The 19,215-nt window shown below is 33.3% G+C and overlaps 1 protein-coding gene across 2 annotated transcripts in view; it reads right to left on the bottom strand.

Annotated features, from left to right (window-relative positions):
* Positions 1-2,244: 2,244 nt before the first annotated feature.
* Positions 2,245-19,215, bottom strand: part of LOC139503924 (uncharacterized) — an 88,684-nt gene continuing 71,713 nt past the window's right edge. The window contains exons 24-31 of one of the 2 annotated variants that reach the window (XM_071293943.1): positions 15,782-15,869; positions 15,390-15,503; positions 12,378-12,480; positions 4,648-4,822; positions 4,068-4,299; positions 3,577-3,665; positions 2,478-2,570; positions 2,245-2,358 (exon numbers count right to left, since the gene is read on the bottom strand). In XM_071293943.1, coding sequence (XP_071150044.1) covers positions 2,355-2,358; positions 2,478-2,570; positions 3,577-3,665; positions 4,068-4,299; positions 4,648-4,822; positions 12,378-12,480; positions 15,390-15,503; positions 15,782-15,869 — 898 coding nt within the window. In that variant the 3' untranslated portion in view covers positions 2,245-2,354. Of the gene's footprint in view, positions 2,359-2,417; positions 2,571-3,576; positions 3,666-4,067; positions 4,300-4,647; positions 4,823-12,377; positions 12,481-15,389; positions 15,504-15,781; positions 15,870-19,215 lie in introns of those variants that run through there. The other variant, XM_071293944.1, reaches the window with a different exon arrangement.

Here is a 19,215-nt window from a genome sequence, read left to right as displayed (position 1 = left end):
AAGATTTGAGGAAAGTTGTGTACTTTTGATGTGACGTCATCAGGCATGACAGGTCGCCTTTTTTCATGACGTCACAATAAGATAATTCAGATGAAAACAAGAAAGTTTAACGTCACAATTAAATTTCAACCAATCATTTGCAGAGAACAGATTTTTCACTAGTGAGAAGAAATATTTTTCTCACACCGGTCAGGAAATGTGAAAATAGCACAAAAATTAGAGAAGTAATTGTAACTAACTGTGTTTACCCTCTTTAAATAAAGAATTTAGTATTATTATTATTATTATTATTATTATAGAAACCTAACTGCCAGACACTCTTTACATTCAAAAATACTGATTACATACATCTAAAGGGATCCCTTATTTTGAGGACAGCTACTACAATTTACGTAAACTCCTTGTCTATGCCATCACTCATCTTCAGCAATTTAAACCTTATTATCTATTTTATGACTAAGACTTAATCCAAATGAATGCTATATATTTTTTTATGTATAATTCAAATAAGAGTTCTTTACATGTACATGTATGTTCTTTAAGACATTGCCATATGGGATTAAAATTAAGATTTCAAATGATTTTCTATTCAAAATAGATCCAAAATATTTTTTTCAATTGATAGAATTTCTTTAAATATGTTTTTTGAAGTAAGTTGTTACATGCATGTATAAATGGACTTTCAAAAAAAAAAGTGTCTGGTTAGGCAGGGTTCTTCTATGTCAGGTTTCAATGAACCATAAATTAACAAAACACTTGTGTTAAAAAAAATATTTTAATAATGCAGTTTAAGGCAATGTAAAGTTAAAAAGTGTACAAAATATATATTTAACAAACAACATGTATAATAAATAAATATAATTTTTTAAATCATTGCACAAGTATAGACATTATTCAGCACCTTTTGTCGCATATAATTTCAGTTCCATAATAAAAAAAAAGCTATCATTTAAATAAAAAAGTAACAATATTGTATAACAATTAAATATGTATGCATCAATAAATGCATGGTATAGGTAGCAATATATGCAATAAAATGTATTACATTAAAAAAGAAAACAGATTACATAATAACAATACAGTATATATTTCTAAATTTTGCTTCCATTTATAATTGCAAATTTGGAACAATGGATATACATGTCAGAGATCAATCATTACAATTTCAGGAAACGCTGCATTTAAATAAAACTTTATGTTTTGCAAAACTTAATTGTATCCTTTGGCAATTTTTTGAACACAATAAAATATCAAAAAAATATCTTAATTTTTAATGTCCTCTAGAACATTCTCAAAATAGCTGTCATTTATCAAAGAATCTAAATCAAAAAGATAATTTATTCAATGTTACTTTTTATAGGTAAAGAAACTAATGCAAAGGATTCTGTGTTATGGTTGAAGCACTGAATTATTAATCTGCCTTAGTATGAAAAAGATTTTTATCTTTAATAGATTCATATGTGTACACATTTAAAATCACTTATAAATGCAATCAGAGCAGCAAAAATGGTTTTAATTTCTTTATTCGTCACCATTTTATAAACATCCACGAACAATTATGTGCAGAGTGTCCTTTAACTAGTGTTAAGGAAGTATTTCTGTATCTTCCTATTAACCCTTTCCTCCATGGATTTTTTTTTTAATATACTTGATTCGCATAGGATTTTTTCAGTTAAAAAAAATCATCAGTTTTAAAGTGTTAATGCATTGTGAAAACCAATATTTCATCAATGAAATTCAAGTCAGATAATTCTCATGAATCTCCTTTATTTTTTTTTAAGTCTGATGCAAACATTTTGTAGTCAAAGCATTTCAACTGAGGTACTATACAGGCGTCAAAAGGCGTCATTATGGAGTAAAGGGGGTGGCGTCAAAAGGTGTCATTATGGAGGAAACGGTTTAAGGAATAAGGATGCCTGCCTTTATTGTCACCATTTCATAAGTGTCCATGAATAACTATGTGCGAACTGATGTTTTACTAGGGTTAAGGAAGTATTTCTGTATCTTCCTATTAAAGAAATAAGGATGCCTGCCTTTATTGTCACCATTTCATATTAAAGGAATAAGGATGCCTGCCTTTATTGTCACCATTTCATATTAAAGGAATAAGGATGCCTGCCTTTATTGTCACCATTTCATAAGTGTCCATGAATAACTATGTGCGAACTGATGTTTTACTAGGGTTAAGGAAGTATTTCTGTATCTTCCTATTAAAGAAATAAGGATGCCTGCCTTTATTGTCACCATTTCATATTAAAGGAATAAGGATGCCTGCCTTTATTGTCACCATTTCATATTAAAGGAATAAGGATGCCTGCCTTTATTGTCACCATTTCATAAGTGTCAATGAATAACTATACAGGCATCAAAAGGCGTCATTATGGAGTAAAGGGGGTTGCATCAAAAGGTGCCCTATTAAAGGAATAAGGATGCCTGCCTTTATTATCACCATTTTATAAGCATCCATTAACAACTATGTGCGAACTGACGTTTTACTAGGATTAATGAAGTATTTCTGTATCTTTGCTAAAGGATAAGGATGTCTGCCTTTATCTTCATCTTTAAGTACTCTGGAAGAAAAACAAAAGAAGTTAATTTATTTCAAATGTAGCTTTCCCCTTCCCACATTATACTCAAAGAGAATCATTTCTACTGGAATCACTTGTGCTGTATGTGCTGATATTTGTCAAAGTGATTCAATTTTTGAAAGAAAACTACCCACCTTTTTTCGCAGATACATTATTCATTTATTACTTTTCAGCTAATTTATCAGCGATTTATATTCACAGTTTTATATTCAAGTCATTTTTCATATCTGCCTGTTAAAGTTGTGACTTACCCCAAAAAGAGAGACAAACAATACGAAACTTGATAAAATTACTATAAATGCACCATTTATTATTGTGACTGTTGAACAATGGTTGAAAATGTGAGACATCACAAAATTATCTCTGAATTTACAGTAGCAAGGGTAGTCCAGACATTTTAAAAAGGAGAAAGGGGGTTCTTACCCAGAGTAAAGGGGGAATTCCAACTATATACTCAAATGCATTGATCGTCCCAAAAAAATGGGGGGTTCCAACCCCTCCCCCATCCCCCTGGATCTGCCACTGCATAGTTGTATTTAGTAGCTTCAGTTCTTAAAAGATAACTTTTTATTATTTGATCCAGGCATTTTGATTGGCACCTTTGTCATAACAGGCAGGTTCAGACATAACTTTGGTCTAGATAAACTGGTAAGAAGATGATACCATGTCTAGACCCTCTTTTGAAGAGCACCCTACAGTCATTATACACTAGCAACCACAATAGCAGATACAATAGGATCTATATTACTGATTGCCATTCAAATCATTTGCCACAAATTATTGGCCAGCAATCAATTGCCACAAATTAATTACCAAAAATCATTCCTCAAAAATCAACTGCCACGAATTATTTGCCACAAATCAATTGCCCCAAATTTGCATTCAGCAGATTTTTATGTGTGTTAATCATTGCAAATTCTGCAGTATTGAAAGCTGGAAGTAGTGAGTGATAAACCACATCCCAGCTTCTACATACATTGACACGTACCTTTCAGCATCTATTCTTGACTTGTTGACATCATAGTGTTGAGTATAGGGCGTGTTCACCTTAGCAGGAGGATTATCACCCTGTCCAACCTATAATATAAGAAAGATCATATAATTTTCCCTTTTTTGAAAAAAATAAATATTTATAACATTTATAAAGTATAAAATTTTGGTTAATTTGATGGAAAATTGATGGACAAATTTAGATGTTCAAATATAAATTTTGAAAATATATTAAATGTGATAAACACTTTGTAACTAAATAGATAAATCAACTAAATTCATTAAATTTTAAACCACATTTTTTTCAAATTCTTACCCAAAAAAATTTGTTTTTTCAACATTAATCCATCATTTTTCCCTCACAACTTGTTGAACCTATAATTTCTAAATATTGAGCTAATATCTTTGACCTGATATAAACTAAATCTGACAAAATTTTTCAATTGTTTAAATTGTTTTTTAAATATATATGAAGCAAATCTTGTTTACCCCTTTCCAAGGTGGCGGCTGAGGTTGAAGCTTGGACACCATACTGCTACCAACACACACTGGAGGTAATTTAAGTAAGTTTGTCATTCTCTGACGTTTTCTTAAAAGTTTCTTTAAAGCATCACGTTTAATGGTTTGAGCCATCTGACTGTAGACCTGTCCAGTTACTTTGTTCCTTTGGAAGAGAGGATGCACCAGTAGGACACCAGTTTCTGCTAACACTTCATTAAATCTGAAAAATTATTTCCATGTAATAAATATTACTCTCTGTCAAAAAGTTTAAACTTTGGATATTCTTAATTTAATATTATGTATTTTCTTATACTAAAACAAGCATAAGTTTATGGTTAAAAATTATAAATAAATTTAAAAAAAACTCCTCAGCTGACCAAATAATAGTAATAGTGAAGTCATGCACTATCTGCATTAGTGAATTAATGTGTTGTTCGCTATTTTTAAATATTCAATTTCTAGGATAAGCTTTTCTTTAATATCAAATAAAACTTTTCAAAAGTGGTTTTGGACTTTAAGCAACCAACCAACAAACAATCAATCAAAAGGGTTGAATCAATTTACTTACAATTTCCATATATTCTGATGTATTTGTTTGCGTTCCTCCTCTAAGTTCCTCATTCTCTCATTCCAAACTTCCATGTTGACATTCATCTTTGATTCCATACGTTTCATGTAGTCTTCTATATCTCGTCTTACATCAGAAGCTAACTCAGGGTCCTCTAGAATCCCCTGTAATCTTTCTGAAAGAATAAACACACAATGTTCACAAATTAATGAACTGTGGAAATCCAATGTGATTGCAATACAGACTATTTGTCCACAGTCCTCTCACAAAGATTGGACAACATATCAATTCTATTTACTGATAGAAACCTAAAATCTCAATGTTAATTACTGACAGAAAAGTACCATCTCAATCTTTATAGCAGACATAAAATTGCAATCTCAATGATATATAATAACTGACAGAAAAGTACCATCTCAATCTTTATTACGGACATAAAATTGCAATCTCAATGATAACAAGAAGTAATTGTAACAGGATGCTGTTACGAAGTCTCCCAAACAAAGCTCCCATAACTCGCCATTTATATGGTCCCATGTTCATTTGATTTGATTTTTTTGTCCAATACAAGAATATATATGGCTTACGGGTGGGGATCTCCACCATTTACAAGTATTCAAACAGGTGGGGGTGGTGGTAACCCTCAGAGACTTTACCTACATTTCATTTGATTTGTTTTATTGTCCCATACAAGAATATATGTGGTTTAGGGGTGGGGATGTTGACTGTTTACAAGTTTTCAAACAAGAGGGGGTGGGGTGACCCCCTCGGGACTTCCCTTTTATTTCATTTCATTTGTTTTATTGTCCCCTACAAGAATAAATATGGTTTAGGGGTAGGGATCTGGACCATTTACAAGATAATAGCACATTCTCAAATTGAACGGGGTGGGGGCAACCCCCAGGAACTTCCCTTTAATTTCATTTGATTAGCTTTATTGTCCCATACAAGTATATATATGGTTTAGGGGTGGGGATGTTGACCGTTTACAAAGTTTTCAAACAAGAGGGGGTGGGGTGACTCCCTCGGGACTTCCCTTTTATTTCATTTCATTTGTTTTATTGTCTCCTACAAGAATATATATGGTTTAGGGGTGGGGATCTGGACCGTTTACAAGATAATAGTACATTCTCAAATTGAACGGGGTGGGGGTGACCCCCAGGAACTTCCATTTAATTTCATTTGATTAGTTTTATTGTCCCATACAAGAATATATATGGTTTAGGGGTGGGGATGTTGACCGTTTACAAGTTTTCAAACAAGAGGGGGTGGGGTGAGCCCCTAGGGACATCACTTTTATTTCATTTCATTTGTTTTATTGTCCCCTACAAGAATATATATGGTTTAGGGGTGGGGATCTGGACTGTTTACAAGATAATAGCACATTCTCAAATTGAACAGGGTGGGGATGACCCCCGGGGACTTCCCTTTAATTTCATTTGATTTGTTTTAACGTCCCATTCAAGAATATATATGGTTTAGGGGTGGGGATCTGGACCGTTTACAAGATAAAAGCATATTCTCAAATTGAAGGGGGTGGGGATGACCCCCCAGGGACTCCCCCTATATTTCATGTGATTTGTTTTATTGTCCTATAATCATTTCTGAAGACTGCATATATCTATCACTTACAGTTTTTAAGTTATATTCATTTGAAAATTTTAGAAAATAAAATCCCATAGGGTTCTATAGTAAACCCCTCCCTCCTTTCTACCCCCAAAAATACCCCTTAATAGACCCCAATGCACAAATGAAACATTGATGGCTCACCTAGACATATTAGTCTAACATATTGTAAAATCCTAAGTAAATCTGACAAGCCGTTTAGGAGAACCGCTGCGGACAAGTTCATTTTTAAAGTGGCGGAAGAAGAAGAAGAGGAAGAATAATAAAAATAACAAGAAGTAATTGTAACAGGATGCTGTTACGAAGTCTCCCAAACAAAGCTCCGATAACTCCCCATTCATATGGTCCCATGTTCATTTGATTTGATTTTTTGTCCCATACAAGAATATATATGGCTTACGAGTAGGGATCTCCACCATTTACAAGTTTTCAAACAGGAGGGGGTGGTGGTGACCCCCAGGGACTTTACCTACATTTCATTTGATTTGTTTTATTGTCCCCTACAAGAAAATATATGGTTTAGGGGTGGGGATCTGGACCGTTTACAAGATAATAGTACATTCTCAAATTGAACGGGGTGGGGGTGACCCCCAGGAACTTCCATCTAATTTTATGTGATTCGTTTTATTGTCCCATACAAGAATATATATGGTTTAGGGGTGGGGATCTGGACAGTTTTCAAGTTTTCAAACAAGAGGGGTTGGGGTGACGCCCTAGGGACTTCCCTTTTATTTCATTTGATTTGTTTTATTGTCCCCTACAAGAATATATATGGTTTAGGGGTGGGGATCTGGACCGTTTACAAGTTTTCAAACAAGAGGGGGTGGGGTGACCCCCTAGGGACTTCCCATTTATTTCATTTGATTTGTTTTATTGTCCCCTACAAGAATATATATGGTTAAGGGGTGGGGATCTGGACTGTTTACAAGATAATAGTACATTCTCAAATTGAACGGGGTGGGGGTGACCCCCAGGAACTTCCATCTAATTACATGTGATTTGTTTCATTGTCCCATACAAGAATATATATGGTTTAGGGGTGGGGATCTGGACCGTTTACAAAGTTTTCAAACAAGAGGGGGTGGGGTGACCCCCTAGGGACTTCCCTTTTATTTCATTTGATTTGTTTTATTGTCCCCTACAAGAATATATATGGTTTAGGGGTGGGGATCTGGACCATTTACAAGTTTTCCAACAAGAGGGGGTGGGGTGACCCCCTAGGGACTTCCCTTTTATTTCATTTGATTTGTTTTATTGTCCCCTACAAGAATATATATGGTTTAGGGGTGGGGATCTGGACCGTTTACAAGATAATAGCACATTCTCAAATTGAAGGGGGTGGGGATGACCCCCCAGGGCATCCCCCTATATTTCATGTGATTTATTTTATTGTCCTATAATCATTTCTGAAGACTGCATGTATCTATCACTTATAGTTTTCAAGTTATATTCATTTAAAAAATTTTGAAAATAAAATCCCATAGGGTTCTATAGTAAAACCCTCCCTGCTTTCTACCCCCCAAAACACCTCTTAATAGACCCCAATGCACAAACGAAAGATTGATGGCTCACCTAGACATATTAGTCTACCATTTTATGAAATCCTAAGTCAATCTGACAAGCGGTTTTGGAGAAACGCTGCGGACAAGTTCATTTTTTAAAGCGGCGGAAGAAGAAGAAGAAGAAGAAGAAGAATTAAACTGTCAATTGTTCTTGAACAATTGAGAGGTCTTTCCTTTTGTAATGTAAAATACATGTTCAAACAGACGTAGAATGTATTGAAAAGCTTTAAAACACACTGAAAAACCTTTAAATAAGGTTAAAAACACCAAATTCGCTATATGGGACATGACCTTGACCTTTGACCTTTTGACCTTTGTCAAGGTCATTAGTCCCCAATGTCATTGCCGAAGACCCCATGGGTCTAGGACCTTTGGTTATATAGTAAAAGATGATTTTGTCTTTCCAGAAACCTAAAACAGGTGTTATGCCCCTTAAAAAAAGGTCAAATCTCTTCGGTCAAAATGTAACAAAGTTGTGCCGTAATGACCCAAACATTTTCCACTATTTAAAACTTCTGTAAGTATAATGGTTTCTGAGATTATCCCATAACAAGGTGTTAGGTCAAAGGTCAAGGTCAACATACAAATTTGACCTTGAGGTATTTTTCAAAGATACATAAATTGATGATGATTGGTGAAGATCCTAGGTGTCTACGACTTACAGTTTCTGAGTTTTGGTGGTCAACCGACACCGGTTAATTTTCATAGGGGCATAACCCTACCAATGAGTCGTTGAATCTTTTCGATCCAAATGTAATGAAGAACCAGGGTCTGGTCCTGAACAAATTTCACCCTTTGTTTTTTTTCTACCTATTACGGTTACGGTGTTGGAACGATAACAAGGTTTTTGGGTTTCGGAGGGATTACTCCGAACCGACAAAATATTTCGACTCACAGGGTGAGTTCCGGATAGGTATTCATGACACCGATACAAAGTGTGAACATGAAAGCAACACGTCTTACGGTTACGGAGGCTAACTTCGTCAAAGTTTGGCGGAACAAAAAGAATAATAATAATAATAATAATTAAACTGTCAATTGTTCTTGAACAATTGAGAGGTCTTTCCTTTTTTAATGTAAAATACATGTTCCAACAGACGTAGAATGTATTGAAAAGGTCAAGGTCAACCTTAAAAAGCTCGAAAACACACTAAAAATCCTTTAAATAAGGTTAAAAACACTAAATTCGCTATCTGAGACATGACCTTGACCTTTGACCTTTTGACCTTTGTCAAGGTCATTGGTCCCCAATGCCATTACTGAAGACCCCAAGGGTCTAGGTCCTTTGGTTATATAGTAAAAGCTGATTTTGTCTTTTCAAAAACCTAAAACAGGGGTTATGCCCCTTATAGAAAGGTCAAATCTCTTTGGTCAAAATGTAACAAAGTTGCGCCATAATGACCCAAACATTTTCCACCATTTAAAACTTCTGTAAGTATAATGGTTTCTGAGATTATCCCATAACAAGGTGTTAGGTCAAAGGTCAAGGTCAACATACAAATTTGACCTTGAGGTATTTTTTAAAGATACATGAAATGATGATGATTGGTGAAGATCCTATGTGTCTACGACTTACGGTTTCTGAGTTTTGGTGGCCAACCGACACCGGTTAATTTTCATAGGGGCATAACCCTACCAATGAGTCGTTGAATCTTTTCGATCCAAATGTAACGAAGAACCGGGGTCTGGTCCTGAACAAATTTCACCCATAATTTTTTTTCTACCTATTACGGTTACGGTGTTGGAACGATAACAAGGTTTTTGGGTTTCGGAGGGATTACTCCGAACCGACAAAATATTTCGACTCACAGGGTGAGTTCCGGATAGGTATTCATGACACCGATACAAAGTGTGAACATGAAAGCGACACGTCTTACGGTTACGGAGGGAAATTTTGTCAAAGTTTGGCGGAACAAGAAGAATAATAATAATAATAATCAGAAGAAATACAGTAAGGTCTTTCCCTTTAGTAAAAGGAAAGACCTTAATAATAATAATCAGAAGAAATACAGTAAGGTCTTTCCCTTTAGTAAAAGGAAAGACCTTAATTAAACTGTCAATTGTTCTTGAACAATTGAGAGGTCTTTCCTTTTGTAATGTAAAATACATGTTCCAACAGACGTAGAATGATTTTAAAACGTCAAGGTCAACCTTAAAAAGCTCGAAAACACACTAAAAATCCTTTAAATAAGGTTAAAAACACTAAATTCGCTATCTGGGACATTACCTTGACCTTTGACCTTTTGACCTTTGTCAAGGTCATTAGTCCCCAATGCCATTACTGAAGACCCCAGGGGTCTAGGACCTTTGGTTATATAGTAAAAGCTGATTTTGTCTTTTCAGAAACCTAAAACAGGGGTTATGCCCCTTATAGAAAGGTCAAATCTCTTTGGTCAAAATGTAACAAAGTTGCGCCATAATTACCCAAACATTTTACACTATTTAAAACTTCTGTAAGTATAATGGTTTCTGAGATTTTTCCATAACAAGGTGTTAGGTCAAAGGTCAAGGTCAACATACAAATTTGACCTTGAGATATTTTTCAAAGATACATGAATTGATGATGAATGGTGAAGATCCTAGGTCTCTACGACTTACGGTTTCTGAGTTTTGGTGGTCCACCGACACCGGTTAATTTTCATAGGGGCATAACCCTACCAATGAGTCGTTGAATCTTTTCGATCCAAATGTAACGAAGAACCAAGGTCTGGTCCTGAACAAATTTCACCCTTTGTTTTTTTTCTACCTATTATGGTTACGGTGTTGGAACGATAACAAGGTTTTTTGGTTTCGGAGGGATTACTCCGAACCGACAAAATATTTCGACTAACAGGGTGAGTTCCAGATAGGTATTCATGACACCGATACAAAGTGTGAACATGAAAGCGACACGTCTTACGGTTTAGGCTGCTAACTTCGTCAAAGTTTGGCGGAAGAATAATAATAATAATAATAATAATAATAATAATAATAATAATAAACAGAAGAAATACAGTAAGGTCTTTCCCTTTTGTAAAAGGAAAGACCTTAATAATAAAAATAATAAGAACTGAGCAAAAACAATAACTCTCCAAACTTTGTTTGGGAGACTTAATAAGAACTGACCAAAAACAATAAGTCTCCAAACTTTGTTTGGGAGACTTAATAACTGACAGACAAGAGCAATTGCAATGTTAATAATGGACAGAAAATTACTCAAAGAAAAATGCAATCATAATGTTAATTACTGACAGGCAAGTGCAATCTAAATGTTTTTTTTTTGTGACAGAAAAAATACCAACTAATTATTAGTAACTGACAGAAAATTGCAATCACAATGTTAGTTATACCGACAGAAATAAGCAATCTCAATGAAAACAAGTGAAACTGCGAGCTACTGCTCACTGATGATACCCCCGCCGCAAGTGGATAATATTAATAGTGTAAAAATATGCAAGTGTTCGGTAAACAGGAAGTTGTTGAGTGATAAATCTGAAAACGCATCACACGGTATAGCTGACTTATAAAAATCCTGAAACCTAATTTCAGAAATCCTTGTATTGTAGTTCCTGAGAAAAATGTGACGAAAATTTTTAACTTGGTTATCATGTGTAAAATCATACAAGTGTTCGGTAAACAGGAAGTTGTCGAGTGATGAATCTGAAAACGCATCACACGCTATAGCTGACTTATATAAATCCTGAAACCAAATTTCAGAAATCCTTGTATTGTAGTTCCTGAGAAAAATGTGACGAAAATTTTCAACTTGGCTATCATGTGTAAAATCATACAAGTGTTCGGTAAACAGGAAGTTGTCGAGTGATGAATCTGAAAACGCATCACACGGTATAGCTGACTTATAAAAATCCTGAAACCAAATTTCAGAAATCCTTGTATTGTAGTTCCTGAGAAAAATGTGACGAAAATTTTCAACTTGGCTATCATGTGTAAAATCAGACAAGTGTTCGGTAAACAGGAAGTTGTCAAGTGATGAATCTGAAAACGCATCACACGGTATGGTTGACATATATAAATGTTGATACCAAATTACAGAAAGGGTGGATGTGTAGTTCCTGAGAAAAATGTGACGAAAGTTTCATGGGACAGACTGACTGACGGACGGACTGATGGACGGACGGACTGACGGACGGACTGACAGACAGAGGTAAAACAGTATACCCCCCCCCCCTTTTTTAAAGCGGGGGTATAATTACAATGTTAATTACTGACAGAGAAATGTTTATTACTGACAGAAAAGTGCAATCTGAAAGGTTATAACTGACAGAAAAGTGAAATATCAATGTAACTAAACATTTTAGTGAAATCTTGATAATTATTCAACACTTATGTAAAAAAAAATCCTAAGATGACTGATAAACAGGAATAAAATTTGTAAGAAATATCTAGTGGCAAAGTAAATTTTATTGTTTATTATAGAAAAATTCTTTTGGCATTTTGATCAAATTAAGAAATACAATTCTCATAAACCTATATTTCTAAAACCTTGATTGTATAACAATTAGTAATTATGAAACATGAAAAAAAAAATTCCTTTTACAGTACCTCTAGAATCCTGTACACTTCTAAAGGCTATGTACTGTTCAAATAAATACTTTATTCTCTTCCCTGGAATTCTAAGAGCTTTCTTTAGCAAAGCTGATGCCATCTGAAATAATAAGTAAGTATAACTGTAATTTTCTTTAATGATTATATATTGCAAAAATCACGATGTAAAAGTTTTCACCAAAGTATAAATTATAAGAAATGAATAACTACTCTGTGATGCTTGGTGTTAGACAGAACCAACCTTAAAATAAAAACAATGACTATAGTTCATATATTGAGCTGGAAGTATAGTGCATAAAAAAAATATCCTAATATTCTTTTTAACCTGACCAACAAAAAAAGGTCCAGAAATGTATGACCCATTGATACATTACTTTTGTGAAATAGCATCCAACCCTGATATATTTGACGTATTAAAAAGAGGTTACCTATTCAAATGACAATTTCAGTCATTCTGAGATGTCTTAAAAGTTGGTGCCCTTATTTAAATTATTGATATCACACTGTCACTAAATTCATACAGGGGCTTTGAGTCTTTACTGTTAATATAGAAAGTCCCTTATTCATACCATCAACACACTCTTATTGACTGTAGTCTGTTTTCTTTATATTCACTTCTTATATTTTTTTACCATTTTACTAAAAACATTAACAGTTTAAAATTGAAAGGATTTCAATGACTGGAAATGATAAATATCTCAGACAACTGACTAACATTTCTTTACATTTTGGACTTGGTCTCCAATGAAATAAGCAAAATGCAAAAATGTAAGAAAAAAAATATAAAAAGAGAAACTTGGTCAAATTTTGAGCTGGAAGTTTGTATAGAAGTATTTCATATTGGGTAACCCAGCTCTTCCGGACCTAGCTTACTTAATATTGTAAAAGTCTGAGTGTATTATATTACCTACTAACACAACATATATTCTCAATAAAGCTTGAAGATATTTGCATAATTTATTAAAAAGGGAAGTAATTTGACTTATTACTACTTTATCATATGGGTATAACCAACTGAATATTAATTGGTTTTGTCTTTTTTAAATCATTGAAATGGTATTGCAAAATATACAGTTTAATGAGAACTTGAACAAAGGATCAAAATATTTTTGAAAGAAATCATTTCTAAATCATTGGTCTTTAAATAGAAACAGGTATTTCCCAATTTGATTTCAATGTATACAAATTATCTATAAATAGATTGTCAATATTATTAAAACAGCAGGTTGTTCTTGACTAAACATTTCCTCCTTTAATAGAAGTTTGATTAAAAATAATCAATTTAGGAAACATTAAATTAATTCATATCAGTTTTCTACAAAAAATAAGAAATTATACGCTTAGTGATTATTTTTTTCAAGGAGCAGTTTTAAAAAACTGAACTTTGATGAGATTTTGAATGCCAATTTTGAATTTCATGATTTATGTTTACAGATATTTAGGTTTACTCTCATATGTTAAACATGATACATGTACTTCATATTCAATATTGAAGAAATAATCAGATTTATAATTTTCATGGATTTTTTGGGTATAGGTAAAAAAGTAATTTAAATAATCAAATTAATATAAATTTTCTATAGGTTTTGGGCAAACTTCCCCACAAAACCAATATTTAATCAATTTATGAAAAAAGTACCAACGAAGAAGAAAAATGAATCCATTCAGAACTGCACTTAAGCTTTAAAATGAAAAGAAATATAATTTCTGTAATTTTCTATGAAATTTTTAATGTAAAATTCTTAAACATTAAAGTAACTAGATATCATTGAGATGGGAGCCATCTCTATGGGCCCCGCTGTGAATAATGTGCATTAAAAAATTGTATCTTTACCATAGGACATGGGTTTGTCAACTGAAATCAAAGTTTTTGACCTTGACCTTTGACCTAGGAAGTTGTAAATAAATTATGACACACCCTTTGGTGCTGGTTTATAAACATGTCAAGTATAAACTTTGAAATGATAACGGTTTTCAAGATATAGAGCGGACACGATCTTTCCCATAGGACATAGGGTTGTCAACTAAAACCAAAATTTTTGACCTTGACCTTTGACCTAGGAAGTTGTACATAAATTATGACACACCCTTTGGTGTTGGTTTATATACATGTCAAGTATAAACTTTGAAATGACAACGGTTCTCAAGATATAGAGCGTACACGATCTTTACCATAGGACATGGGGTTGTCAACTGAAACCAAAGTTTTTGACCTTGACCTTTGACCTAGGAAGTTGTACATAAATTATGACATACCCTCTGATATTGGTTTATATACATTTCAGGTATAAACTTCAAAATGATAACGGTTCTCAACATATAGAGCGGACACAATCTTTACCATAGGACATGGGGTTGTCAACTGAAACCAAAGTTTTTGACCTTGAACTTTGCCCTAGGCAGTTGTTCATAAATTATGACACACCCTCTGGTGTTGGTTCATATACATGTCAAGTATAAACTTTGAAATCATAAAGGTTCTCAAGATATAGAGCGGACACGATCTTCACCACAGGACACAGGGTTGACAACTGAAACCAAAGTTTTTTTACCTTGACCTTTGACCTAGGAAGTTGCACATACATCATGACACGCCCTCTGGTGGTGGTTAATTAACATGTAAAGTATAAAGTATGAAATCATAATGGTTCTCTAGATATGGAGCGGACACAAAAGTGTTACGGACGGACGGACGGACGGATGGACAGACTGATCACTATAGGGTACCCGCCTAAAGGCGGGACCCTAACTAAGAAGTTAAATGTTGACTGTATAAATATTTTATTTAACCTGAAACACTTTTATGTTCCCCTATAGTATAAAGAAATAAAGATATGAGTCCGTCCCTCTTGTTTTGACCATTATTGTCAATTGTAAGAGTCTTACAAAATACAATGTGTTTATGCAGCATTTGTCAAAACAAGAAAATTTTCTATGTTTGAAATGTAAATTTTTCCTCAAACAATTAAAATTGTACAAAGGCAAATAAATGAAGCGACAATAACTTACCATATACAAATCTTTAGATATTTTATTTTCCTCATAAGCCTTCTCTAAAAGCTGTAAATTATGTTTTTGGTCTGCCAGAGTCAGCTTAAATTCAATTTCAGGATCAGCTTTTCTCTGAAAAACATGTCAGTCAATAGCGATCTTCGAATTCAGATCAACATAACATGACAAATAATTAATTTATGAGAATCATCTGTTCATCACCCCATGCATCTAACATTTTAAGACTTATTAACTATTTTCCTTTATTTTTTATTGAAATGGTGTTAGTAAATTCAAAATATATAAAATCTCCATCTTTGTACTCCTTTAAATGGAAGTTATTATTAAAATATATAAAATTCCCCTTCTTTGTGCCCCTTTACATGTAATCTATTATTTGATAGACAAACCTGTTTAAGTTCCAGTTTAATATTAGGAATAATTAAATCTTCTTGTTCCTTAATCTTCTCTTCAATGCTGGTCTGGAAATCACCTTGTCTAAATAAAAAATATAATAACTACTATTAATGTGTACATTTTCTATGATTGTTATTTTGTGCGACAACAATGCAAAACCTTTTCCCATTTGGGGTTGAACTCACACATCAAATATAATGGAGTTTTCGTATCAATATTGGTCATTCATACAGTACAAGTAACATGAGTAATGTTGATTGAATTAGTTTATATGAAAGATTTAAATTGATTTGGTCATTACAGACACTCAAATTCCAACTTAAAAATGAACAAGAAGTGTTAGTGCGAAAGCAAACATGATTTATTAACATTTATTACATTGGTTGCAATGAATTACATTGATTTCCCAGTTAAATAAAAACCGATAATTTCACATGAGAAATAAACATGGTTATTTCACTCTCTGACGTCATACAACAATTATTAATAGGCGTTGTCAAGACATAGATAATGGCGGATCAAAACAAATTGTGAATGTGTAGAAACAAGATATAGTTCCTTACATGTTTTACATTAATTTCTATAAATACAAGAGGCTCTCAAGAGCCTGAATCGTTCACCTTAATTTTTTTGGTTAAATCTCTCATCAATGATTATTTTGGCTTTTCAATTTATTTAAATGTTCTTTAAATCGTCCTATTTTCTTCAAAAGCAAAAAAAAAAATCATTTTCTCCTATGTTCTATTTTAGCCATAGGAGCTATGTTTCTGACATACAAGGAAATGAAATATAAAATTTATACTAGATACTCTGAAACTCATTTAGCCTAAGTTTGGCTGAAATTGATACAGCAGTTTCAAAGGAGAAGATTTTTTAAAGTAAGTCAACATGATGAACAAATTGTGTAAAAAAGTCTTTAAAGGGCAATAACTCCTTAAGGGGTCATTTGACAATTTTGGTCAAGTTGACTTATTTGTAGATCTTACTTTGCTTAACATTTTTGCTATTAACAGTTTATCTGTATCTATAATAATATTCAAGATAATAACCAAAAACTGCAAAATTTCTTTAAAAAAAAAAAATCATCCATTCAGGGGCATTATACCTGAAAAACCAGTTACCAAATTCGGCTGAAAATTTCAGGACAGGTAGACCTTGACCTAATAAATACTTTAACTTCCTGTCTTATTTGCTCTAAATGCTGGAGTTTTTGAGATATAAGCCAAAAACTGCATTTTACCCTGTGTTCTATTTTTAGCCATGACGGCCATGTTTTTTGACGAAATAAAAAATAAAGCACAAACTTTATTTTATACACCCTACTGATCATTCAGTTGAAGTTTGGTTGAATTTGGTTAAGTAGTTTTAGAGGAGAAGATTTTTTAAAGTTAGCAAATATGATGAACAAATTGTGAAAAATTGTCATTAAAGGACAATAACCCCTTAAGGGGTCAATTGACAATTTTGGTCATATTAACTTATTTGTAGATCTTACTTTGCTGATCATTTTTGCTGTTTACAGTTTATCTTTATCTATAATAATATTCAAGACAATGACCAAAAACTGCAAAATTTCCTTAAAATTACCAATTAAGTGGCAGCAACCCAACAATGGTTTGTTTGATTCATCTGAAAATTTCAGGGCTGATAGATCTTGACCTAATGAACATTTTTACCCCCATGTCAGATTTGCTCTAAATGCTTTCGTTTTTGAGATATAAGCCAAAAACTGCATTTGACCCCTATGTTCTATTTTAAGTAACAGCGGCCATGTTTTTTGACGGATCAAAAATCGAAGCACACACTTTGTGCAGGATAATCTAAGGAACGATCATGCTAAGTTTCATCCAAATCCATTTAGTAGTTTCAGAGGAGAAGATTTTTTAAAGTTAGCAAATGTGATGAACAAATTGTGAAAAATTGTCATTAAAGGACAATAACCCCTTAAGGGGTCAATTGACGATTTTGGTCATATTAACTTATTTGTAGATCTTACTTTGCTGATCATTTTTGCTGTTTACAGTTTATCTTTATCTATAATAATATTCAAGATAATGACCAAAAACTGCAAAATTTCCTTAAAATTACCAATTAAGTGGCAGCAACCCAACAATGGTTTGTTTGATTCATCTGAAAATTTCAGGGCTGATAGATCTTGACCTAATGAACATTTTTACACCCATCAGATTTGCTCTAAATGCTTTCGTTTTTGAGATATAAGCCAAAAACTGCATTTGACCCCTATGTTCTATTTTAAGTAACGGCGGCCATGTTTTTTGACGGATCAAAAATCGAAGCACACACTTTGTGCAGGATAATCTAAGGAACAATCATGCTAAGTTTCATCCAAATCCATTCAGTAGTTTCAGAGGAGAAGATGTTTGAAAAATTGTTAACGATGACAGACGACGACGTCGACGACGACGGACGCCAAGTGATGAGAAAAGCTCACATGGCCTTTTAGGCCAGGTGAGCTAAAAAGCCATTTGCCTATGTAATAAAAACAGTAACTAATTAAAGAACTCAATTATCGAAAAATATTCAACTCGTGACAGTACAACACTGATAATTAACTCATGCGCTCTGCGCATTCGTGAATAAAAGTGTTGTTTGGTCACTCGTTGAATATTTCTCTCTATTTCTCTATTTGAATTCTTCCATTAGTTAATCTATAATTATTTTTGTCCTGGCATTTTCAATATCACAAAAACCATAACTCCTGAATGGTGAAAGTGAAAATCGTTAATATCAAATTAAACCTCCATTTTGTCATCAGTAATAACATATTAAAATTTGAAAAGCTTTGGTTGAACAGTTCAGGGTGCTATAAACAGTTTTGTATGAAAAACTAGGGGTTATTCCCCAACTAAAAATAACCATGAAACCCTGTTTATTTACTCAATTGGTGAAAAAGTATCATGTTTTTTGTATTTGATTGTAAAAATTAGTTAATTAGCTTTCAATTAAAACAGGTTGAATGATTGAAATAATTTAAAAAATTATATTAACTTTACATGTTTTGAGGGGAGACAACACTGTAAACATCCTGTTTTTATGGCACTGAAAATTGAAAACTAATTTACAGCCACTGTAGCTCTTTTCGGAGCAGGAAACCGTACCCTGAAACAAGATTTTTTTGAAAGGCCAGGTAAAAACCTACAAATTTCATACAGTTTTGATTATGTAAAATGTGCATGGATCATGTCTTCATGGGTGTGCACATGACCTGGTTTCAAGTTTTTTATGTTCAAATAAGACCTTTTTTTCCCCATGTTCATTGGATGGATTTTTTTTAATACAGTGAAACCTGGCTAAAACCGATTCCTCCATAAACCGAAAACCTGTATAAACCAAACACGTTATTAAGCACCATCATATCAAATTGTATGCGTTGTAAACCTGATAAAACCGAACATCGACCAAAACC

This window comes from Mytilus edulis, chromosome 14 (genome assembly GCF_963676685.1).
Source record: "Mytilus edulis chromosome 14, xbMytEdul2.2, whole genome shotgun sequence".
In the NCBI taxonomy this organism is placed as follows: Eukaryota; Metazoa; Mollusca; class Bivalvia; order Mytilida; family Mytilidae; genus Mytilus; species Mytilus edulis.
Note: the sequence above shows the minus strand (reverse complement) of the source record. Positions and strands in the feature narration are given on the sequence as shown.